Source organism: Schistocerca nitens, chromosome 4 (genome assembly GCF_023898315.1).
Source record: "Schistocerca nitens isolate TAMUIC-IGC-003100 chromosome 4, iqSchNite1.1, whole genome shotgun sequence".
Classification (NCBI taxonomy): Eukaryota; Metazoa; Arthropoda; class Insecta; order Orthoptera; family Acrididae; genus Schistocerca; species Schistocerca nitens.
This window is the reverse complement of record NC_064617.1, coordinates 406,326,428-406,353,795: the sequence shown is the minus strand read 5'-3', so window position 1 is coordinate 406,353,795 and position 27,368 is coordinate 406,326,428. Positions and strand designations below refer to the sequence as shown.

The following is a 27,368-nucleotide window of genomic DNA, read 5'->3' as shown; positions in this document are numbered from 1 at the left end:
TAACTAAAAATGTTAACCGAAATTGTGTTGCAATACTTTCTGAATAATCTCATTAACAATGGAGGGCTATTAAAATTATATATAACAAATGGTTGAAATGGCTCTGAGCACTATGGAACTTAACATCTGTGGTCATCAGTCCCCTAGAACTTAGAACTACTTAAACCTAACTAACCTAAGGACATCACACACATCCATGCCCGCGGCAGGATTCGAACCTGCGACCACAGCGGTCACGCGGTTCCAGACTGAAGCGCCTAGAACCGCACGGCCACACCGGCCGGCCCTATGTATAATAGAAGTTGACAGGATAAAATAAGAAAACAGAAGGAGATGGTACTTTAGTCACTTTCCTGTTCCATAGATCAAATTAACGATAAACGTTGTGATGTGGAATTCGTCAATAGAACAAATATACAACATTTGTTTACAACTTACAACAAAAAATAAGTTACTTGGATAGATGCTGACCGTTAAGTTTTTTTTTTTTATTATTTATAAGTTACTAATTATCTCAATTCAAGAATTGCTCTGTGGTATAGGAGTTGTCAAGAAGAAACATCTTTAATCTATATTTTAAAACACTCCCACTGTCAGACTTTCGTTTCATTAGTAGTTTATCGAAGCTTTTATAGCTGCATATTTCACCTAACTCTGTGCCAAAGTTAAATCGCTCAAATGGGTAGTTTTGTACTTGTGAATATCTCTGTTCCTCTCAAACGTAGATGGCTTGTTGATGGCAACTTTCATACGTTAATAAATGTGCTGTGAGGCTGTAGTGAATATTCACAGCTGCTCAAAGAGATTCCTGCAAGATGGGCTATATGTCTGTGAACTACTCATATAATTCTAATTACTTTCTTCTGCATGATGAATATTTTTTGTCTTAAGTGTGGAGTTACTCCAGTATATTATCCCATAAGATATCTGTGAATAAAAATTTGCAAAATACATTAACTTACTGACTTCTACATCCCTAAAGTTGGCATTTATTCTTATGAACCTAAAGATAAGGGAAATAAGAGCTCGTACTGAGTGAGGCATTCAGACAGTCGTTTTTCCCCTCGCGCAATCCGCGAGTGAAAGGGGGGGGAATATGACTTTGGCGCGAATTGTGCCCTCCGCCACACACCGCTTGGTGGCTAGCGGAGTATGTATGTAGACATGGAAATGTTTTAGTAGATGATTTTTCGAATTTCAATTTTCATCAATATTCACACCTAAGAACTTACAATTTTCTACCTCGTTTATTCTGTCTTGTTGATATACTAGATTAATAGGAGATGGGATATTTTGGACAGTCCAAAACTTGATGAACTACATTTTTCAAAGCTTAAAGCTAACCAATTTGTGTACAACCATCCAGTAACTTTCACAAAAATGTAACTGACTGTATCCTCTGTTGATGCTTCTTTGACTGGTTTCACAACAATCCTGGTATCATCTTTAAACCTGACTAGTTCTGCCCCCTGTTTAATAAAGTGGCAGATCAGTAACTCAAAGCAAGAACAGTAGTGCACCAATGATCAAACTCTGTGGGACTCCCATTGTCATTTCTCTACATCTAGATGATGTGGCATCATTCTTTGTATTACTTGTTCAGCTTAGGATGACTTTCTGCATTTTGTTTCTTAAACAGGAACTAATCCAGGGGTTTGTTGAACTACATATCCCAAAAAACTTAACTTCCCTAATAGTTTAGCAGTCATCTGTAAATGCTTAATACCATAACATTTGTCATTTTGTGCTTATTACAGTGGTAATAATTCCCGAATATACAGAGAGCGAGGAGAAAAAGGAGAATTATTGTGTGTATAGCTGAAAGAAAGTGATGGTACTGCTTCTCATTATCTGTGACAAAATTACAGCATCCATGCAGTTATTGTCCTGTTCACAAACAAAGTTTTATAGAAAGTATTAAGTATAATGTAACAGGACTTTTGAACGTATTAAACATCCTTTTCTCTTTTGTTTGCAGCTTCTGCCCAACAGTACCAACACAAGTATACGCAGGATGGATGACACAAGGATGGGAGTCAGTACACAGACATTGGTGTCTGTGGGAGGGAGCACTTCTTCTGCACCTGCCAAGAAATTACCACAGTATATAGCTGCCATATTTGGTAAAAATAATCAACATTTATAATTATTTGATTATATTGAAGCCAGGAGCTACATACTGATTCATAACAGTTCATGTCTGTTAACTCATATCAATTATATTAATCTAAAAAAAAAAAAAACCATTGCTACTTGCTGTTTGAGATCATATTCTCTGTGTGAAGTTACTGTTATCAACAATCAAAATATAAAAAAATATTATAATACTACACTTGATATCATTTCCATCATGATTCATCATGTAATCACATTTTGTTACACTGTTTATTCCAAAGGCAGCAGAAGTAATGAATAAATTTGTAACAGGTTTAACACAAGTAGAAAGGTCTGGATGTTCAGTAAACTAGATAAAGAGGCAGCAGCATCATAGGATTTGAAACCTATAGCTCTGCAGTAGCAGGCAGAGAAACTGTGACTTGAGTATAGAATAGCTGACTAATCACTGGATAGATAAGTTTGGTAGCTAGTAAAAGAGTTTGTGATGGAAGGAACCCTATGTATCTGAAGTCACTGTTAAGAAAACCTTCTCAACAGACAGGGACTGCTATACAGAGAGTATAAAACAAAGGATACAGCTGTAGATAAAGAAAGAGCCTTGATCTTTTATGCCTCCACAGCTGAATGCTGTAAATGATGATAAAAATCACGCTGCTATATTTTGGGTATGTGTACAATGCCACAACAAGTTTATTAATAAATGAACATATTTAGGTGATTAAAATTTGCCAACAGTCTTCATAAATAACCTGAAATTTTCTGATGGTGATGGTGATTAGACATTCTTGAGCCTTGCTATCAGTAGATTTCTGCCACTTTGTGAGAATTACTAAGACTCTTGCCAATTTTTCAGTGTCATTTGATGATGTTCATTTAACATTAAAATTTCTTGTTGCTTAATGAAGGTACCTGAAATACAGGCATGGTGACTTTTATGAGACTTATAGACAATGAGATACTGAATGAAACACATTCAGCTGTCAACTGTCAGCGTGCAAATAAATAACATAACAGGATCATGACATTAGTCTCAGTGGCATTGAGAAACAGCTCAAATTGGTAATTTTTACCACGGCATCAGAATGAGATGGAATCCCCATCATACAGAATCCCCATAGCTCATACAGAATGACTTTCTCCCATACTATCAGGCATAGATCCCAAAAAAACATTTGTCATGCTCCATGAACCTGGCTCAAGGTATATACACTCCTGGAAATTGAAATAAGAACACCGTGAGTTCATTGTCCCAGGAAGGGGAAACTTTATTGACACATTCCTGGGGTCAGATACATCACATGATCACACTGACAGAACCACCGGCACATAGACACAGGCAACAGAGCATGCACAATGTCGGCACTAGTACAGTGTATATCCACCTTTCGCAGCAATGCAGGCTGCTGTTCTCCCATGGAGACGATCATAGAGATGCTGGATGTAGTCCTGTGGAACGGCTTGCCATGCCATTTCCACCTGGCGCCTCAGTTGGACCAGCTTTCGTGCTGGACGTGCAGACCGCGTGAGACGACGCTTCATCCAGTCCCAAACATGCTCAATGGGGGACAGATCCGCAGATCTTGCTGGCCAGGGTAGTTGACTTACACCTTCTAGAGCACGTTGGATGGCACGGGATACATGCGGACGTGCATTGTCCTGTTGGAACAGCAAGTTCCCTTGCCGGTCTAGGAATGGTAGAACGATGGGTTCGATGACGGTTTGGATTACCGTGCACTATTCAGTGTCCCCTCGACAATCACCAGTGGTGTACGGCCAGTGTAGGAGATCGCTCCCCACACCATGATGCCGGGTGTTGGCCCTGTGTGCCTCGGTCGTATGCAGTCCTGATTGTGGCGCTCACCTGCACGGCGCCAAACACGCATACGACCATCATGGGCACCAAGGCAGAAGCGACTCTCATCGCTGAAGACGACACGTCTCCATTCATCCCTCCATTCACGCCTGTCGCAACACCACTGGAGGCGGGCTGCACGATGTTGGGGCGTGAGCGGAAGACGGCCTAACGGTGTGCGGGACCGTAGCCCAGCTTCATGGAGACGGTTGCGAATGGTCCTTGCCGATACCCCAGGAGCAACAGTGTCCCTAATTTGCTGGGAAGTGGTGGTGCGGTCCCCTACGGCACTGCGTAGGATCCTACAGTCTTGGCGTGCATCCGTGCGTCGCTGCGGTCCGGTCCCAGGTCGACGGGCACGTGCACCTTCCGCCGACCACTGGCGACAACATCGATGTACTGTGGACACCTCAGGCCCCACGTGTTGAGCAATTCGGCGCTACGTCCACCCGGCCTCCCGCATGCCCACTATACGTCCTCGCTCAAAGTCCGTCAACTGCACATACGGTTCACGTCCACGCTGTCGCGGCATGCTACCAGTGTTAAAGACTGCGATGGAGCTCCGTATGCCACGGCAAACTGGCTGACACTGACGGTGGCGGTGCACAAATGCTGCGCAGCTAGCGCCATTCGACGGCCAACACCGCGGTTCCTGGTGTGTCCGCTGTGCCGTGCGTGTGATCATTGCTTGTACAGCCCTCTCGCAGTGTCCGGAGCAAGTATGGTGGGTCTGACACACCGGTGTCAATGTGTTCTTTTTTCCATTTCCAGGAGAGTATTATCATAACACAAAAGCATCATAGAAATATAATCTGTATACCTTATTAACAATAAATCAACACTGTACTGATTAATGCTGTTTATGCTTGTGCTATCTCAGTTTAGTTGATTAATGTAGTAAGAAAACTACTAATTAGAGAAAATGTTGCCTCCTCAATTATACTTTTTAGCTACTGTTCATAGCTTAAAATACACTTGCTGCAATGATGTTTCTCAAAGAAAATATTTTTTTCAGTTTATAGATACTGAATACTATTTATGAATGAAAGTAATCAATTTTTGAACATAAAATGTAATTGGATAAATAAAAAAACCTTCTAGCCAAGCAGCAGCAGGAGAACACACATATAAAAGTATTTAAGTCTGTAAGCTTTCAGTCAGTAGCTCTTTATTCTGGCAAAAGGGTTGAAGGGGAAAGAAGAAGGGTGTAGGAAAAGGGCTTATGAGGTTGAGGAAATGGGGAGAGTCCAGAAAAGTCACCAAGAACTCAGGTCAGGGTAGATTTACCAAACAGTTATAGAAGGAAAGTGATTGTTGGGGACTGCACCAGACAAAATTTGAAAGCCTGAGAGCTTAAAGCTGGAAAATAGGTTAATGTGTAAGACAGAGATTACTGACAAAACATTGAGCAAGATTTAATAATTGTGGACATCTAAGTGCATTTTATGTGTTGGAGATGGGGATTGGAGAAAAAGAAAGATCTATAAAACTAAAAGGGAGTGAAGAAATGAATAGTTACTGTGAACAAATTCTCAGGCAGAAGAAATTAATGGAAATTAAGGCCTAGTGGTTAGCAAGAATTGAGAGCACGTTGTAGCACCTGTTCCCACCTGCAGAGACCTGAGAAATAGGTATCTGAGGGAAAAATCGAGATGGCAGGTGTGGTGTGCTCACAACAGTCATGGTGCAGTGTGTGCTCTGCAACAGAATATTGTGTGGTGCTGGTGTATACCCTCTGCTTATGCCCAGTCGTCCAACTGATAACTTGTTAGAAGTCATGCTGACATAAAAGGTCAAACAGTATTTACATAACAGCTGGTACATGACATGTATTGTTTCACAGGAGACTCTCCCTTTGACAGTATATGTTTTGCCAGTTATGGGTCTGGTATAGGGCAGATCTTACAACAGGGATTGTCACAGAGGTAGGAGCCATGGGATGGGGAAATGGGTGCAGAAGAAGTGTAGGATCTGACGAGGATGTTGTGGAGATTGGGAAGGTGACAAACAGCTATTCTAGATGTCTCTCTTGACCCATTGTGAATGCAGGACAGCAGCTGGTCAAATATTGGCCAAGGAATCACCAAACAGCCATACATTTTGAGGAGTTATTTTATTTTGACAACCAATTTTAGCATTCAATATGCCATCTTCAGGCCCCATGTGCACTTCATTGACAACAATATTTGCAGTTGTTGTCAGGTCTTCAAAGGAAGCACTTGAGTAATGAATTTGCAGTGCTGAGATACTGATGGCTCCAGTATGCCAATATTAATACAACTGAATGTCTGTACACGAAGTGCGTATGGGGCCTGAAGATGGCATATTGAAATGTCGAAACTAGTTGTCAAAATAAAATAACTTCTCAAAACACACAGCTGTTTGGTGATTCCTTGGTAAATATTCTAGGTGTGGTGGGCAAAATTTTGGGCAGAATGGACCTCATTTCAGGTAATGATATTAGGAAGTCAGAGCTCTGTCAAAGTAGCTGGGTAACACATTCAAGACTAGGATAATACGGAGTGACATGTGAGTTTTGTTTATGGTAACTTGTCATACATTTTTATAACAATTACTGCTACTTGCTATATAACTAACAGAAATTTTCAGACACTGAATCTAGATGTTCAGATAATTTGTATGAGGTGGCAGGATGACACACAATTTGTTTCAAATGGGCAGAGATTCACAACTTCTCACTTTGTTAGATGGAGGGTTGTTAGTATCTAACCACCAAAGTAAATACAGTAATTCCATTGTGACTCTGGACAAGGATGCAAAGTCTACATGGAAAAATATTTGTGTCTTGTATTGACTGTCTACAACACAGTGCAATTGAAACATTTTTATTACCAGCAACAAAACAATTAAATCAGTCAGGTAGATGCAGTACTCTTTTTTTTTTTTCGAAAACCATTTGCCTCTGTACCACAGCAACACTTCTTAAGGAAAGAATGATCAGTCATCTGTGGTATCAAATGGAATTTGTGACTGGAGTGAATATTTCATTTAAGGAAGGACACAGCATGATGTTATGGGAGAAGACTTGTATACCATTGTAGAAGTAACATCAAGCATGCCTCAGAGAAGTGTTTTGGAACCTTTACTGGTTGTAACATAATTTATTGATGTGGCAGATAATACTGATATTAACCTCAAACTTTTTACAAATGAGAATTTTATCCATAATGAACTACTGCCTGGAAAAAGCTTCACAAATTTTCGGGCAGATCGCCCGGGTTGTCGATTTGTTTGGAATATATCAGAAGTGTAAAGTTCTGTACGCTTCACAAAACTCAGAAATGTAGTATCCTGTGACTAGTATCTGTGAGTCAAAACTGGAATTAGCTGATTTATACCTGTAGGTAAAGCGGGTGGCATACATTGGTTCATTGATAGGATACTGGGAAAATGCAGTTTGTCTACAACAGTTACTGCTTATAAAACATTTCTGTCCTTGAATTTGCTAAAGTGCATGTGATTCATATAAAATATTATCTGGTTGAGGGGTGGGGGGGATGGTAATTGAATGATTGAATAATTACAAAGGAGGGCAGCAAAAAGGGTCATATGTTTGGTTCATACATAGGAGAGAATCCTAGAAATGCTGAAAAACCTGAATTGACAGACGCTTCAAGATAGATATGAAGTATTCCACAAGATCCCACCAACAGAATTTGAAGAACTAGTAATAGGAGTCTAGGAATATACTGCATGTGTTTCTGTCACTTTCTTAGGAACCACAAAAACAATATTAGACTAATTCACAGCACTCATAGGCATTTAAACAATTATTCATCCTGCACTCCATTGCAAATGGAATGTGAAGAAAGTAGGAAGTAACTCTCTATCATAAACTTCACAAGTGGTTTCCAGAGTATGGATTTAGATGTAGATGAGTGGGTAAATGTCCAACTACAGACTGCAACTCAACATAAATACGACATGTTGTGTTGCAGAAAGGCACATGTTGAATTTTTGGCCAAGCCATCAAATGGAAGCAGCAATCTATAGTGGAGTGAGGAAGGGGGGGATAGTAGGGTATGGTATGAGGAGAGGGGGGGGGGGGGGGGTGAGTGCTGTCTGGCAGAGCATCCAGGGACTGATGGTGGCAGGACAAGGCTGCCAGCTGCAGTGTCAGGAGGCTGTGGTACAGAAGGGGGGGGGGGGGGGAGGGTGTAATGAAGAAGGAAAACAACAGAGAAGTGGAAAATACCCATGGGTGTGATGGCAGAGTGTGGCTCACAATGAGGGGACACAAATCAGGAGGATGTGATAGGAGAGTGGGGTGGAAACTGTTGGGTGGAGGGTAGGGGGACATTAGGTTACTGTAGGTTGAAACTGGGATGATTTTTGGAGCAGAGGATGGGTTGTAAGGATAACTTCTGTATGCACAGTTCAGCAGTGCCAATAGTTGGGGGAGATGCCCCAGGTTGTGAAGCAGCCATTGAAATCAGTCACGTTACGTTCAGCTGCATGTTGTGGCCTGGGAGGTCCACTTTGCTTTTGGCCACAGTTTGGCATAGGTGGCCTGATCTCTGATGGGATGGGATAAGCCTGTGACAGGACTAGAATAGCAAGTGGTTGGTGGGTTAGTTGGGAAGGTCTTGCCCCTGGTTTTTCCATAGGGATATGATCCAAGTGGTTAGGGGCTGGGATTGGGAGTTTCATAGGGATGGACTGGGATATTGTGGAGGTTGGGTGAGGGATGGAACACCACTGTAGGACAGGTGGAAAGGATCCTGAGCAGGATGGATGTCCCTCATTTTAGGGCATGATGATAGATAATCAAAGCCCTGTCAGTGGATGAGATTCAGCTGTTCCAGTCTGAGATGTTATTGAGTGATGAAGAGGGTGCTCATTTGTAGCTGGTTCTTGAAGATGGTGGGAGGATTGGCAGTGTGTGGGGACACGGGACAGGAAATCTTTTTGTGGGCTATGTCTGGGGGCATTGCTTACCGGTGAATGCCTTTGTGAGAGTGTGGAGGAATGACGATAGGGGGTCTTGGCCCTGAGTCCAGACCATGGAGATATTTCAGTGAGCCTAAAAAAGAGCAGGGGTTTGGGGTTTCAGGAGGCTGGGAAGGATTCCTCTAGATGCTCTATGATCACATCGGCTCAGGAAGGTTACCTGAGGGTGGCCCTGGCTGTCCTATGGATTTGTTTCCCTTTGAAGGAGAGGTAGTTTTGTGTTAGGATGAGGTTAGTACGGTGTATGAGAAATGAGATAGTTTGGAGTGTGAAGGACGTGGAAGAGGTGGTATTCAACAGCTGCAAGACTGTGGGCAGAGGGATACTGGTGTATAGGGATGGGCCACAAGCAGTGATGTGTTGGGATCCTCCATCCACCCTCAACAACCAGCAATGAGCCTACACCCGTTTCATGACCCAGTACCACCTCGGACTGAAACAACTGAAATATATCCTTCACCAGGGGTTTGGTTGTCTATCTTGATGCCCTCAAATGAGGAACACCCTACCAAAGATCCTTCCCAACCCTCCTGCACTGGTGTTGTCACCCGCCCAACCTCCACAATATCCTAGTCCATCCCTATGCAACTCCAAAACTACAGTTACAACCCCTTGCCATAGGGTGGTGTTATGAATATCACCATGAAAGACCCACGTGCAAGACCTGCCCAATCCACCAACACATCACTCACTATCCTACTCTGTCAGAGACTGTGCCACCTGTGAAAGCAGCTGTGTCATGTACCAACTGTGCTGCAATCATTGAATGGCTTTTCATATTGGTATGACTATTCTGAGAACATACATCTGTACAGTGTTGAATGGTGATGAGACATGGACTGTGGGAAAACTAGAACAGAAGAGAATTGAAGCATTTGAGATATGGTGCTACAGACAAATGTTGAAAATTAGTTGAACTGATAAGGAATGAGGAGGTTCTGCACAGAATCGGAGAGGAAAGGAATATGGAGAAAACATGATAAGGAGAAGGAACAGGATGATAGGACATCTGTGAAGACATGAGGGAATGGCTTCCATGGTACTAAAGGGAACTGTAGATGGAAAGAACTGTAAAGGAAGACAGAGATATGAATACATCCAGCAAATAATTGAGGAAGTTGGTCGCAAGCACTACTCTGAGGTGAAGAGGTTGGCACAGGGGAGGAATTTGTGGCGGCCACATCAAACCAGTCAGAAGACAGATGACAAAAAAAGACTACTAACTGCCCACCAGCATGAATGGCCACCGCCAAACTGTGACCAAGAACAAAGTGGACCACTCTGTGGCACAATGTGCACCTAAACATAACACGATTGATTTCAATAGCTGCTTCACAACCTGGGCCATCTGCCTCCACCACCAGCTTTTCTGAACTGCACAGATGGGAGTTATCTTTACAACACATTCTCTGCTCCTGAAATTGCCCTGGCCTCTGCCTACAGTAACACAGTGTGCCCACACCATCCACTCAACAGTTTGCACCCCCTGTCCTATCACACTCGCCAGTCTTTTCCCTTTCTCTGCTCCTCCTCTCCTACTCTGCTGAATGGCTGAATGCTTGCTCCCACCCCCTCCTCTCTCTCTCTCTCTCTCTCTCTCTCTCTCTCTCTCTCTCTCTCTCTCTCTCTCTCTCTCTCTCTCTCGTGCCCCCCCCCCCCCCCCCAGCCTCCTGCACCTGCACCTGAAATCCTTGTCCTGTCCATGAAACCTATCTTGTTTGCTCTTTTATATCTACAGGGTAGTCCATTGATCGTGACGGGACCAAATATCTCACGAAATAAGCATCAAACGAAAAAACTACAAAGAACGAAACTTGTCTAGCTTGAAGGGGGAAACCAGATGGCACTATGGTTGGCCCGCTAGATGATGCTGCCATAGGTCAAACAGATATCAACTGCGTTTTTTTGAATAGGAACCCTCATTTTTTTATTACATATTTATGTAGTATGTAAAGAAATATGAATGTTTTAGTTGGACCACTTTTACACTTTGTGATAGGTAGCGCTGTAATAGTCACAAACATATGGCTCACTATTTTAGACAAACAGTTGGTAACAGGTAGGTTTTTTAAATTAAAATACAGAACGTAGGTACGTTTGAAAATTTTATTGCGGTTGTTCCAATGTGATACATGTACCTTTTGTGAACTTATCATTTCTGAGAACGTATGCTGTTACAGCGTGATTACCTGTAAATACCACATTAATGCAATAAATGCCCAAAATGGTGTCCATCAACTTCAATGCATTTGGCAATATGTGTAACGACATTCCTCTCAACAGTGAGTAGTTCGCCTTCCGTAATGTTCGCACATGCATTGACAATGCGCTGACGCATGTTGTCAGGCGTTGTCGGTGGATCACGATAGCAAACATCCTTCAACTTTCCCCACAGAAAGAAATCCAGGGATGTCAGATCCGGTGAACATGAGGGCCATGGTATGGTGCTTTGACGACCAATCCACCTGTCATGAAATATGCTATTCAATACCACTTCAACCACACGCGAGCTATGTGCCGGACATCCATCATGTTGGAAGTACATTGCCATTCTGTCATACAGTGAAACATCTTGTAATACATCGGTAGAACAATACATAGGAAATCAGCATACATTGCATTATTTAGATTGCCATCGATAAAATTGGGGCCAATTATCCTTCCTCCCATAATGCCACACCATTCATTAACCCGCCAAGGTCACTGATGTTCTACTTGTCACAGCCACCGTGGATTTTCCATTGCTTGATAGTGCATATTATGCCGTTTTACCTTACCATTGTTGGTGAATGACGCTTCATCGCTAAATAGAATGCGTGCAAAAAATCAGTCATCATCCTGTAATTTCTCTTGTGCCCAGTGGCAGAACTGTACACGACATTCAGATTCATCACCATGCAATTCCTGGTGCATAGAAATATGGTATGGGTGCAGTCTGTGTTGATGTAGCATTCTCAACACCAACATTTTTGAGATTCCCGATTCTCGCGCAATTTGTGTGCTACTGATGTGTGGATTAGCCGTGACAGCAGCTAAAACACCTACTTGGGCATCATCATTTGTTGCAGGTCTTGGTTGATGTTTCACATGTGGCTGAACATTTCCTGTTTCCGTAAATAATGTAACTATCTGACGAATGGTCCAGACACTTGGTTGATGTCATCCAGGATACTGAGCAGCATACCTAGCACACACCCGTTGGGCATTTTGATCACAATAGCCATACATCAACATGATATCGACCTTTTCCATAATTGGTAAACAGTCTATTTTAACACAGGAGATGTATCACAAAGCAAATACCGTCTGCATTGGCAGAATGTTGCATGATACCATGTACTTATACATTTGTGACTATTACAGCGGCATCTATCACAATGCGAAAAAAGTTGTCCAACTAAAACATTCATATTTCTTTACGTACTAAATGAATATCTAATAAAAAAATGGGTGTTCCTATTTAAAAAACGCAGTTGATATCTGTTTGACCTATGGCAGCGCCATCTATCTGGCCAACCATAGCGCCATCTGGTTTCCCCCTTCAGGCCAGACGAGTTTTGTTCTTTGTAGTTTTTTCGTTTGATGCTTATTTCATGAAATATTTGGCCCAGTCACTATCAATGGACCACCCTGTATAGTGGAACACCAGTAAATGTACAGTATTTTGCATCAAATTCAGATTCAACAGAGTAATGAATACATGAATATGCTCACCTATCCTGCACACTTTTCGCTTTGACAGACACTATTTTTTAAATCTTATGTTTATCAAGTTGTGCAGATAAACAGTTTGCATGGGGTTTGTGAGTAAGAGAACATAACCAATTACACCCAAGTGACAATAAGAGTTTTTTTATGTTTCAGTGACTCTTGGAGCAATGGCAGCAGGTACTACCCTTGCCTGGACCAGCCCAGCCAATGCAGAACTTGACTGTGCTACGAATAGTGGACATTGTTACACTGCTAATGAACTTTCATGGATTGGTGCTTGTATGCCACTTGGAGCTTTTGCAATGGTCTTACCAATTGGTTACCTCCTCGATCTGGTGGGAAGAAAACTTACTATGCTTTGTCTTGTTCCTCCATTTGTTGCTGGATGGGCATGCATTGTGTGGGGAGATACAGTAAGTGTTTCTGCATTTTTTTTTTCATTTGTTCATTCATTCACCCTCTCACCCCCCACCCCCACCCCCACCCCACCCCTCCCCTCTCCTCCCCAACCCACCCACCCACACATCATATTCCATAGATTCCATCCAGGAGGCAAACCTTTGAGGATGTGGAATGAGTCAAGGTATACACTAACATGAGACAAACACATCATAGAAACTGAAGCTGTATACTGTAGGTCTGTTAACAATAAACTTTCACTATACTGCTCAGTGCAGATTACAGTTACGCCAACTGAAGCTGTTGCATTGAGTAAAACTCTGCCTTCCCCATTTTGTTATATAATGACATTCGTTACTTGACATTAAGGTTGGCTGTAGAATGAAAAGGGGTGTACAATGCCACAACTAAATTGTCTGATCACTTACCCAGTGGTGTAAAATGTCTGACAGCAGAGTAAAGTTTGAAAACAAATTGAAAAAGTTTCTCCTTCACAACCCTTTCTATTCCAAAGAAGAATTTCTATTATTGGAATATGTGAAAGATGATGGGTTGGAATTACTAACTCAAATTTGCATATTTAAAAAATAAAAAGTTATTTTCAGACTGTTGCCATATTTACAAATTAATTTGTAATGTGAATGTAAAATGACATCTATAATCAGTTAGTTTCACATTCCATGGATCACTTGCATGACCATGCATTAGTGGTCAAATGTGGTACAACAGATTACCGAGCTCTATAAGGTGCCACAAAGGGAGCTTATTCAAAGTGAAACTGAAATATTTCTTGATTGACAAGTGTTCATATTCTTTAAGTGAATATTAATATTAAACTAAAATAAATTATTGTATACAATGGTACATTTGTATCATGTATATGTAATCACATATGTGTATATGACTGTACTAAACTTGAAAAAAAAATGTTATGACGTTTGCAAAAGACACCAGTTGGTGTCTCCATGCAAAAATAAAAAAAAAAAATAAAAAAATAAAAAGTACAATAAACAATAAACAATGACTCATTCCACATCATTACAATGTATCATGCAAGTGATCCATGGAATGTGAAAATAACTAATTATAGATGTTATTTATCTGCTATTATTAGCTAAATATTTACTTGATTACAGTGATATTTTTCAGAGAAAATTTTGTAACAAATGTAAATTTTGAGTCCTGTTTATTAAATTATTACTTATCATACAGCATTATAACAAACACACCACATACCATGTAACTAATAGAAATTTTCACTCTGCATTTAGACGTTAAGGTAATTTGTAGAATGAGTTACTAACTTGGAAACTTTTTTTAAATTTTATTTTGAATTGTTAGGATTTCCCAATTTCTTGTTTTATGGTAGCTGGGATCTTGAATAGCTCACTACCAGCATACATAATGCCATTCTCAACCCTCGACAAGGAGGAAAAGTCTATGTGAAAATTATTTTTGTGCCTTGTATTGTGACTCTGTATATCACAGTTCAGTTAAAATTGATTTTTGTTATCAATAACAAAAACCATTAAGGTTTGGGAAGTAAGATCCTAAGGCTTCTGTGAGGTGTATGATTATCTAATTTACACAATATTCTTACATCTGTTGAGCAAACACACTATTTGCTTTAGGTACACTGCCCCAGAAGATAATTATATAAGACAACAGAGAATGAAAAATATGCATAGTAAGTCAACAGTAGTTTCTTTAGGCCAGTACAATTGGAGATGCTTCCAAGTGCATAACAAGCTGAACTGAGTTTCTTGATTATTTTATCCATGTGTTGACTCCATTTTAACTTGTATCTAGCTGGATCCCCAAGGAATTTTACATGCTGTGCATCATTCACTATATAATTATTGATTGTTGCTCAATGGTCATTGCTTATTTGAAATTGCATAATGTGTCTTCACTAGCTGTGAAACAATTATAGGCCTGTTCTACATCTACATATATACTTTCAAAGGTGGCTGACAGTGTGTGGTGGATGGTACTTCTGTTACCACTAACTGTTCTCCCCTTTTCTGTTCCATTTGTGAATGGCACATGGTAAGAATGATTGTTGCTAAAACTCTGTGTTAGCTCCAAAACAAATTATCAGAGTGTGGACATTTTGCAAGAGGAAGTAATATGTTGTTTGACTATTTCTGGAACATACCCTCTCAAAATTTAAATAGTAAACCTCACCATGATCCTTGTAGTGTATGCCCTTGAGTTTGTTGAGCATCTCCATAATGCTCTTATGCCAACTAAACAATCTTGTGATTAAATATTCCACTCTTCCTTGAATCTTGTCTACCTTTTCTATTAACTGAACCTGGTAAGGGTTCCAGACTAATGAGCAGTGCTCAAGAATTATTCAAACAAGTGTTTTATTGTGAACGCTACACAATATTTCGACAAGACAACTGCTCATCATCCTCAGGTGCTTACTGATGTGTTGCTGCAATGGCTCACCAATATATACACTGGCTCGCAAGAAAAGCGCAGGAACCAAGGATTGAGTCTCTCATTCATGATGCGGGAAAGGCACGGCCGCAAATAGCAGCCCAGAGAGCATGTGGGCAGTGTGTTGGCACCCAATTTAAGTGTGCGGACTGTTTCTCTGTATGTGTTGACTCAGTTTTGTTCATCTGCAGCTGACAATGCCTTAGTACTGCCAGTACTGGTTCCTATGCCTTGGGAAACTCAGAAGATTTTATAAAATGACTGAAGACTTTGCGCCTTGAACCAGCTGAGATATTAGTGAGTTTCGATGTGGTCTCTTTGTTCACATGAGTACCTTTCGTGGACTCATTACAACTTATAGGAACTAAGTTGGAGGAGGACATCATACTTCTAATCAAACATTTGCTTACCTTGGCATACCTTTTATTTAAAGAAAACTGTTTTTACCCGACTGACAGTGTTGCTATGGGTAGCCCTTTGTCTCCCATTGTAGCTAATCTTTTTATGGAAGACTTCAAGGAAAAAGTACTTCATTCAATGGTGTTGAAACCTAAATATTATGGAGATCAGTGGACAACACTTTTCTGGTTTGGTCACACAGAGCACCGAAGCTTGCTGCATTTCTGGAACACCTTGACACCCTCCATCCCAGCACTTGCTTCATCATGGGAGAAAAATGGAGACCTCCAGTTTTTTGATGTCTTGGTCCACAAAAAAGATGATGTTTCCTTGGGTTGCAGTGTGTTTCGCAAACTGACTCACACTGACCTGTATCTATGAGCTTCAAGCTGCCATCACCCATCTCAATGCAGAGCCGCGTTGTGGACTCTCGTTCATAGGGCCAGAATTATCTCTGATGCAGGGAGTTTATCAGCAGGGCTTAGCCCTCTTCGCGTCTGCAGCTCGTGGTCTAGTGACTAGCATTGCTGTCTCTGGACCACGTGGTCCCGGGTTCAATAACTGGCCAGATTGATGATTTTCTCTTCCCAGGAACTGGGTGTTTGTGTTGTCCTCATCATTTCATCTTTGTCATCATCATACATGATAGTGGCTAAATTGAACTACATAAAAAAACTGGACTGTGACAAAATTGGGACTTTGTATGGGTGCTGATGACCACGCAGTTGAGAGCCCCACAAACCAATCACCACCACCATTAGCCCTCTTCACACTCTGTTTGTACAAAATGGGTACACTGATAAACAGACCTGTAAATCATTTAAATCTACACCCTCTAAACCTCAAGAACAGCCAGAAGAAACAGAGAACTCCACGAGGATGGTTTTTCTATTGTATGTTGGTGGCATGTCCTTTAAGATTGGCAGGCTCTTCAAAAAACATCAAATAAAATGTCTTCCACTCTCTGGCACGAGTGCAAACTATGTTGGGTTCTGTTAGAGACAGCCTAGGTCTAACGAGACCAGGGATATATATAAAATCCCATGCCAGCATGGGAAATCATACACTGGCAAGATGCGTCGCACTATTGAGGATAAATGTGCTGAATATAGGCATCAGACCAGACTGGGTCAGCCAGAAAAGTCTTCTGTGGCTGAACACTGTCTTGACATGGGACACAGCATGAACTGTGGAGAGACAGAGATCCTTTCATTTGCTTCCACATTCCAGGGCGCCATCATTAAAGAAGCAGTCAAAATTTATGTAAGTAATGACCTGATCAATAGGGACATGGTATTTCAACTCGGCAAGGCATGGGAACCAGCACTGGCAATACTAAGGCATCATCAGCTGCAGACAAATGAATCTGAGTCAACACAGACAGAGAAACATAGTCTGCACACTTAAACTGGGTGCCAGCACTCTGCGTGCACGTGATTGCTCTAGGCCACTACTTGCAGCCCTCTTCGCGTCTGCAGCTCGTGGTCTAGTGACTAGCATTGCTGTCTCTGGACCACGTGGTCCCGGGTTCAATAACTGGCCAGATTGATGATTTTCTCTTCCCAGGAACTGGGTGTTTGTGTTGTCCTCATCATTTCATCTTTGTCATCATCATTCATGATAGTGGCTAAATTGAACTACATAAAAAAACTGGACTGTGACAAAATTGGGACTTTGTATGGGTGCTGATGACCACGCAGTTGAGAGCCCCACAAACCAATCATCACCACCATTAGCCCTCTTCACACTCTGTTTGTACAAAATGGGTACACTGATAAACAGACCTGTAAATCATTTAAATCTACACCCTCTAAACCTCAAGAACAGCCAGAAGAAACAGAGAACTCCACGAGGATGGTTTTTCTAATGTATGTTGGTGGCATGTCCTTTAAGATTGGCAGGCTCTTCAAAAAACATCAAATAAAATGTCTTCCACTCTCTGGCACGAGTGCAAACTATGTTGGGTTCTGTTAGAGACAGCCTAGGTCTAACGAGACCAGGGATATATATAAAATCCCATGCCAGCATGGGAAATCATACACTGGCAAGATGCGTCGCACTATTGAGGATAAATGTGCTGAATATAGGCATCAGACCAGACTGGGTCAGCCAGAAAAGTCTTCTGTGGCTGAACACTGTCTTGACATGGGACACAGCATGAACTGTGGAGAGACAGAGATCCTTTCATTTGCTTCCACATTCCAGGGCGCCATCATTAAAGAAGCAGTCAAAATTTATGTAAGTAATGACCTGATCAATAGGGACATGGTATTTCAACTCGGCAGGGCATGGGAACCAGCACTGGCAATACTAAGGCATCATCAGCTGCAGACAAATGAATCTGAGTCAACACAGACAGAGAAACATAGTCTGCACACTTAAACTGGGTGCCAGCACTCTGCGTGCACGTGATTGCTCTAGGCCACTACTTGCAGCCGTGCTTTTCCCGCGTCGCAAATGAGAAGCCTGAGGCCCATTTGTATGGCAGGGGGCACTGGATGTTGCCATGCTCTATGATTCATCTACAATGACATTATAGTCTCAATCCTTGGCACCTGCACTTTTCTTGTGAGTCAGAATATATATTGGCAAGCCATTGCAGAAACGCGTCAGTAAGCACCTCAGGATGATGAGCAGTTGTCTCGTCAAAATATTGTGCAGCTTCCACAACACTATCTGACATGATGCCCATGAACCAATGGAGCAGTTACTACAACAGGAAAGTCTTAAATGGCACAAGTGTTTTGTAAGTCAGATCATTCATGGATGAATTACAGTTCCTGGGAATTTTTTATATGAAACTCAGTAGGGCGTCTGATTTTCTTACTGTTTGTTTCATGTGATTATTCCAAGTAATGTTGCTCCAGATGGCTACTTCTGTGTGTTTCATGATAGTTACCAGTCTGAACAATTTGTAATCAATAACGCAATTGTACAGCACGTATTTCTTCACCTATGTATGTGCAATATGTTACATTTATTTATTTCAGGGTCAACTACCATTCTCTGCACCATTCATCAATTGTCTGCAGGTCTTCATGCTAAGTGCTAGTCTTCTGGCATTGCTACCTTCTTATAGACAACTACATAATCTGTGAATAGCCTTGTGCAGCTTCCAACGTTATCTGCTGGATCATTTACATGTGTTGTGAACAGTAGTGACTGTGACACATTTCCTTGAACTGTTTCTGAATTACTTTTTACACCTTTCAATTTTTCTCCTGTTAATAGCAACATGTTGAGTTTTATCTGTGAGGAAACATTGAATCCAATCATTACTCTCGTCCAGCACTCAGTAAGTTCATATGGCAGCACAGGACTTTCCAAATGCCTTCCTGAATTAATGGAACAGGGCATCAACTGATGTCTACAACATTGTGAATCTGTCGTCAGAGCAAGCTGAGTTTGGCAAGATCTCTGTTTGCAGAATCCATGTTGGTTTTTTAATGAGGTGATTTTTGTTCTCCAAAATGAGCATAAAACAAATTCCATAATTCTACAACTGACTGACATCAGTGATATAGGCCCATAATTATGTGCATCTGTCCTATGACCCTTCTTGATAATAGGAATGACCTGCACTTTTTTTGACTTACTAGATACCTTTCCTTGCTCCAGTGATCTATGGTAAACGTCTACTAGAAGGGGAGCAAGTTTTTTGCATAACTTCTGTAGAATCTTACAGGTATATCATTTGGCTGCTTTTCCACTACCAAGCAATTGTAGTTGCTTTTCTATTTTATGACAACATATCTCAGTATCCGCCATTTGCCATATGGTGATTGAATGGAGGAACTGTATTAAGATCTTCTGGCATGAAACAACTTCAAAGGACCAAAAATTAGTATTTTGGTCTTCTCTCTGTCATCTTCTGTCTTCATGCCAGTATCATCACTCAGTGATTGAATAGATGATTTTGTTCCACTTGCTGATTTTATGTAAGACAAAAACCTCTTAGAGTTTTTAGTCAGACTGATTGGCAAAATTTTATTTTCAAATTCATTGAGCACTTTTCTCAGTGCTCTCCTTAATAAATATTTTCACTTCGTTTAGCTTTTGTTTGTCAGCTGGGTTTTGGACATCTCTTAAGTCTGTAATGAAGATGTCTTGTTCATCCAACAGTTATGCTCAGCTATCATCTGACCTGTGTTTGCTAGTGTTGAATTTGGACCCTTTATTAGAGTGCCTGTGTCATTAGCAAACATTTCAGTTTTTGAATTCATTGGAAGATCATTTATACAAGTTAGAAACAAAAGCGGGTCTAAAACTGATCTCTGTGGCACTAGATGTTATGTTGCATCGTTCTGAGGTTATTTTCATGCACAATTTACAGTCTGTTACTGAGCCCTCTGCTTTTTTATGGAAGTAAGATTCCAACTGTGGTGTCACCGCCAGACACCACACTCGCTAGGTGGTAGCTTTTAAATCGGCCGCGGTCCATTAGTATACGTCGGACCCACGTGTCGCCACTGTCAGTGATCGCAGACCGAGCCCCACCACACGGCAGAGACGTCCTGGCACTCGCCCAGTTGTACAGCCGACTTTGCCTGAGATGGATTACTGACAACTACGCTCTCATTTGCCGAGACGATAGTTAGCCTAGCCTTCAGCTACAATTGCTACGACCTAGCAAGGCGCCATAATCCTTTGCTATATATATTGTGGTTATAACATGTATCATCAAGAGCGATGTTCTACAAATGTGGATTAAAGTTAAGTATTCCAGAAGCTACGTACTTTTCTTTATAGCATTCATTATGTATCCCGTTTCAGACCTCACGCCAGCCTGTGTGAGTTTAAGCGTGTGCCTTTCGGCTTCCTCTCATTGTGTCTAGGCTGTCTTGTCTAGACACAACACCAACCATACAAGAGGAATGCCATTAACTTTAGTTTTCTAGAATTTTGTGATCCTCATGCAAATCAAAGGCTTTGATAAGGTCACAAAGTAGATCTATATGAATAGGATAATTTTTGTTTACTTGTGCCAGGACTCCAATTTTGAGGCCTTGTGCTGCTTTCTCTGTGAAGAATACTTAACAAAATCCCAGCTGAGAGGGAGTTAACAAGTTGAATTCAGATAAATGACTCAGTTATATATCATAGGTCACTTTCTCGAAAGCTTTTGGAATGACTGGAAAGAGTGAAATGTGGTTATTATGAGAGGTGGTTTGCTTATCTCCAGTTTAGAGATGGGTATTGCCACAGCCTGTTTAAGGTTATTAGAAAGTATATGCTGAGTCACTTATTGTTTACAAAGATAGCTTAAGGGTAGTCACATCATTACAGTACAAAGTTTTAATATTCTTTACAAAAACCCCTTCACAGTCAGTATAATTACTACTTTTCAATAATGTGATGAATTATGTAATCTCTGTAGTGGCTGTATTTTTTTTTTAACTGATGTATATTGGAAATGCATGCAGTGTCTGCACCAGTAATTCAAATGCATATGTATTTTGTTGTTTATTAGTGGGTGCAATGTTTGCTGCCATAGTGAGGAACTAATCACTGAATTCAGTGACAAATTATTTGAGTGTGTGACCATTTCTGCCAGATCTATTTCCTGGGGGATCAGTTTTATTTGGATTGCTACGTTTTTCATTAAAATCATTTCTTGCAGAGTAGTTATTTCATTGGCAGACACAAGACACATTTTCAAGCAGTTTTATGCAAGTGAGTGAGATTTTATTATTTAATGGTCCTCCTCCTCAATCCATAATTCATCACTTCCAGATGATACTTCAGAGACTGAAGTATCAGGCACAAAAGACAGTTTTCACATTTCAGACAATTAAAACAGGGTGTACTGTTTTTTAATCATTAAATGTACTTTCAGTTACAAATATGGATAACAATGAGCTGTATAATGGAATGTTGAAAATGAAAATTTATGCCTGGCTGAGACTCAAACCTGGATTTCCAGCTTATCGCGAGTGGTCGCCTTAGCATTTGGCTATCCAAGCATGACTAACGGCCAGACCCAAACTTTCATGTCATCAATCACCTGTCTACAACCTTTAATCATACACTCAATATGTATATTGCCATACAGGGGAGACATTTTACTTGAAAGTTGCTTGCCAGGTGTTGACGGATAAATGCAATATTGCGAAGAATGATGCAAAGCATGTCCGAAGGAACTTTGCATCTTATTTGAGAACAACCAAAGCACTGCAATATTGTATTTTTAATCATGTCTGTCCCAGTCTTAATGTAACAGCACTACATTTTAATGACATTATCCATTTCAGTTTGTCAGTCGAGCCCACGGGCCTCGCATATGATCAAAGGCTGTCATGGCTACCATGTTTGTAAAACCTTAAAATATGATCATGTTTAGCCTTAAACATTTGAAAATGTTTCATTGTCAGTTGAAAGATAGAGGCTGCAGGACTGGTCCTATCAACAATAATTCTACAAAGCATTCATCTGGTCCAGCTAGACTATAGGTATACCATCTATCTTGCAGTAGAGAAAGCCATATAAAATACAAAGTCTTCCAACTTCATTGGCTGATAAAGAAAAAGAGAATTACTTGCATTCAATAACTGAAATAGAAGCATAGTCTACTGTTGCCAACTGTAGTGTCACTAGAGGTGCAACAATGAAGCTATAGAAGTCGCTAGGCAAGCAGGCAAGGAGAGTGCCAGAGTGAGTCAGCAGACCAGCTGAAGTCCAATAACAATCCAGCGTTTTGCCAGAGCAGACACCACAAGCAACTGGTCGGAGGCCATAACACCTCTAATGCTGGCTTGCTAGTGGTCAGAGACACCATATTCTCTTCTGGTGCCTTGTGTGGACTGGACTGTAAGATGATGATTCAGACACTACTAATGTGTCTGCTTCCAAGTCCAAATTGAGATAAGCATGATACAATACTAAATCCCCTCCTCCTTTAGTGGGTATTTAGGGCTGAAAATGGCTGTGGCAATGGGAGTGCAAGCACAGTGATGATGAATGAACACTGATATTGCCATCCATTGCCTTCTGTGTAGTATTGTTAGAAGTAGGACCAGGCAGTAGCAGCATCTGCACAATGGAAGGGCCTGGCTGGTCTGTTGATTGCAAGGTGCTATTTGGGCTAACGCCTGATGGAGATTGTGTTCAGAAAGATAGAGGAGGATGTAAGTGTTCTCTCTCTATTGGCACCCATTTTTGGTTTGTGATCACTTCAAACACCTGTTGAAGATTCTAGTGTGGTCTCAGATCATACAGCTGCTAGTGGAAGGGAATTGGTAGGTTCAGGATTGGCATTTGTTCTCAAGTGGGTGTCCTGCCTACCTCTGTCCCTGACTGACTGACTAATTGGTCTGTGGGTGCATCCTGCGATGTATATCTTAGCAAAATCTGATTCCCATGATGAATCAGTCACTCTTGTGTGGATATGAGTTCAAAAATTTGGTGCCCTCTGTTGATGGTCATGGCACCTCGGGATCTATGTGAGGTGCAAGTTCTGATTTGCAGCCCACACAGTAATAGGATGAGTGCAGGCTTGGAATCTGTGTTTTCTTATCAGGCACATAAAGTCAAATAATGTTTGGGATCTGCACCCATTAAAAACTTTGGCCATGTCACACCCATTGAGGTGGACAGATCAGTGAGAAGTGAGGAAGCTAGTGGGGCCGTTGATACTATGACCTTCTGTGTTTGTGTTTTGAAGTTCCTGATCATCCATTCCACTCAGAATGAAGGGATGGTAATTAGATGTTCTATGCTGTTACAGAGACAGAACTGCTTAATTGCAGTGGTACCAACTGGGGATGGTAGTCCAACACAATAAAGGAGGAGGACCTTCTACAGTGAAAAAAGTTTCCAGAGGTTGGCTTGTGGCTGTCATGAGTTGGTTGGTATTTGTACCATGAATGGAAAGCTAGAGGGAGCATCATCCAGTAGTAACCCCATGGCACCTTGGAGTGGACCTGCAAAATAAACATAGTCTCTCCCTTGGGCATTCGGGTTTAAGCTGGGGAGAAGTGTTCTGTCAGGGCTGACGGGTTATGAGTGCAAGCGTGACAGGCTGAAACCACACAGTCTTCTACAGCATGAGCCAGTAAACATGGCAACAAGCCTAGCTGTCACATCCTTGTGTCATCCAGTGTGATGTATGAAGCTGCTGAGGAAAGTGGGCTTGGAGAGAGGACAGAATTACATTCCTCTTCATCTGTAGCTAATAATATGACCCCTGCATTACATTGAGATGATGGCACAAAGAAATAAGTATCCTGCATGGTGGAACAGTCATTTCTGGCATTACCATGGCCACATTTGTGGTGTTGATGACAGTACACGACAACAGTTTTTTGCCCTGTAGCTGTGGCTGCCTCATTAACAGTAGCTGGGAATTTGTCCATAGCTAGATGCAGGTTATGACTGAGCAGAAAGCACATTATCTTTTTATTGTAATTTTTATCTGGAGCCCTAGACATATGGATTAGATAGTTTGCATTATGCTGGTGCATAATGAGTAGTGTTTTTGTTTTTCGTGTTGGTATTCCGCTTGCTGAGGGTTTATTTATCAATTATCATGTCTTATTTGTAGTTCATGGTTGATGTCTGAATTTACATATGGTCATTTTGAGATGGCGAGGGGAGCTGTGTATGCTAAAAAATGGAGTACCAAGTGGAGAAATCAGGATATTTATGATATATTCTTTTGTTTGAATTCTACAGAGAGGTAACAGCAGCAGAGGCAGCCAGAAACATATTTGTCATGTATGGGGACAATGTTATTGAACAGAGCATGGCGTGTACAGTGGCAGGTTGCCTTGTATGCATAGCCTTTGATTTTGAGGCACAGGGTCATGCATTGATGGGAGGAAGAGTGGTTGGAAGTGTAGGATAACATGCTGTGGTTGATTAAGCCAGCCACCCAGCTGTAGCATAGCTCTTTCCAGCCACAGAGGTAAAACAGAGTCTTGTTAACACACCTCCTGGTTGGAGTTTGTCCTATGCTACATAGATTCTTTCTTCAGCAAGAGTACACATTAGTGTGTCAAGCCTATGGTGTAAAGATTTATATATACTGCATTTTAACTGAGTTTGTGTAAATCCTAACAAGTGTAAAGCAAACCTTCCTCTAGTTTATCTGCCCTCTCTTTTGGCAACTGAAGACAAGTTTGAGAAGACTTTTAAGGATTTGTGATATCACTCATTTTGTTCCTGCATTATTAGGAAAGAGATTGTAATATGTCATCAAGATGGCTGGCTGCATGTGCCCCCCACCCCTGCCCCCTTCTTGCCCTCATATCCTATTTAAGCCTTTTCCCTGTTAACTTTTTAGCAGGTTTTAGGACTGGGCCTATGTTTCTGGTTTTAAATTATAAGTGTTTGAGTTAATGATTGCTAGTGCAAATAGAAGAGCGTGATTGCAAATTTAAGCGAACTTTTATCTTGTGCAGTTTTTCAGTTTTAAAGTTTCAACTACATTTGTCTCTGGCAACTTTTGCAAGGGTGCTGTTGTGCAGCCCAATATAATAACAAGGTTCTTTCCTTTCATCTGACTATACTAGAAATTGTAAAGAGTTCAGTGCAACAGTCTCAGTTTTTTTAGTGTTATATTAATTACCATTTCATTCATAAACAGTAAAAATATGTAGTATATGTTGTTGCTGTTAAATCTGCTAGTTATGTTTCTTTCAATCAGCAGTAATCTGTTTTATTCCTTTCATAATTTTACTGAAACATTTCCTTTGTTCCAGTTACTGACTTGACAGGATCTTTTAAATTGATTATTATCTTTATTTGTTTCACAGGTTGTTTGGCTGTGTGTAGGACGCTTGCTGACAGGAGGAATGGGAGGTGCATTCAGTTTAACAGCACCTGTCTACACAAGTGAGATTGCGCAAAAGGAAATTCGGGGAACACTAGGAGGCTATTACCAACTTATGCTTACTGTGGGAATACTGTTTGTGTATTTGTTGGGACTAGGTGTGGAGCTGTTTTGGATATCCATTGCATGTGGTGTCATGCCCATCCTATTTGCAGCAGCTTTTATCTTCATGCCTGAGACTCCATTGTATCGCCTGAAGCAAGGACGTGGTGATGAGGCACGTAAAGCACTGCAGTGGTTCAGAGGCCCACACTATGATGTCGAACCTGAGCTGGCTGAAATGAGAGAATCTGTAGAGAGTTCAGCGAAGGAAAAGGTCTCTTTGTGGAAGGCCTTCAATACACCAGCTGCACGAAAAGGAGTTCTTGTTGCTTTTGGCCTCATGATTTTCCAACAACTCAGTGGAGTAAATGCTGTGATATTTTACACCTCCGACATTTTTAAGGTGCGTTACATTTATGTTTGAATTCTTTTTAATGAATTACACGTGCATATTAAAAGTACTTAAAGAAGCAGTGGGAAACCAAATTATGAATATAATTTTTCAAAAGTGATCTGAGGAGTCATATCCATTATTTAAAGTCAATGCAATAACAGGTTACACTGCCCCCAGGGGATCCACAACTCTTTTGTGGATACGTGCGTAGCGAGCACGGGACCCCGAGCTGATGTGGCCTTCCTTCCTTTCCGGGCTGCATACCTTCCCTTTCCGCATCCTTCCCCATTCCCCATCTTCGCCACCCCCCCCCCCCCCTCCCTTCACCTCTGGCTCTTTCTTTCCCTTTCTCTGGGGTTATGGTTTGTGCCTACGTCCGGAGACGGACGCTTGTACATATACTACATTCTTCGCCTTCATTCCTTGCTTGTCATCCTTCCTTTGTCCTTCTCTTTTCCTTACCTCTTCTCTCTACCTTCTCCGCTGCGGCGTTTGAGACCTCTCTTCTTTCCTTTCCCTTTCTCTTTCTTCCTCCCTGTGCGTGTCTGAAGGCCAACCCACGCACTTCCATGCGTAGCCGGTGACGGGGTAACGCGTAATTCCCCGCCCCAGGTAGACAGGTAGGACACATACGTACCCCCTGTTAATGGCCAGGCCCAGGGAGGGGTGATTACCCAAGCTGATACCTTCCGAAAGTGCCGATTGGTCCCTCCGTCCGTTTGTCGGGAGGTGTGACCTGAGGTGTGAACAATCACCTAAGGCGGGAGTGCCCTCAGAGAGGGCCCCCACAAGGGAGGAGCGTGCCATCGGAGACGCCGGTAATCATGGGGGATTCTTCCGCAATGGTTTCCTCACCTTCCACTATGTCTGCTCACAAACGTAAGTTCACTGAGTCTCAACCACAGTCAGTTCTTCCATCGTTGCCACAGTTCCTTGTTGTTTCTCGGTCTGACGAAGGTCACGACTTCTCCACGGTCAACCCTTTCATTATTCAGAAAGGTGTCGACGCAATTGCAGGTCCTGTAAAGTCTTGTTCCAGATTACGGAATGGCACCCTGTTGTTAGAAACAGTCAGTGCCCTCCAGGCACAAAAATTGCTGTGTACGTCACTACTACACACCTTCCCTGTCCGGGTGGAACCGCACCGTACCTTAAATTCCTCGCGTGGAGTCGTTTATACACGCTCCCTCGATGGACTGTCTGAC

General features: G+C 41.6%; 1 protein-coding gene across 1 annotated transcript in view; it reads left to right on the top strand.

The window, feature by feature from the left end:
- LOC126252785 (facilitated trehalose transporter Tret1) overlaps positions 1 to 27,368 on the top strand; it is a 219,586-nt gene that overhangs the window by 174,829 nt on the left and 17,389 nt on the right. The window contains exons 3-5 of the mRNA XM_049953717.1: positions 1,979 to 2,123; positions 12,806 to 13,065; positions 25,651 to 26,172. Coding sequence (XP_049809674.1) covers positions 2,015 to 2,123; positions 12,806 to 13,065; positions 25,651 to 26,172 — 891 coding nt within the window. The 5' untranslated portion in view covers positions 1,979 to 2,014. The remainder of the gene's footprint in view (positions 1 to 1,978; positions 2,124 to 12,805; positions 13,066 to 25,650; positions 26,173 to 27,368) is intronic.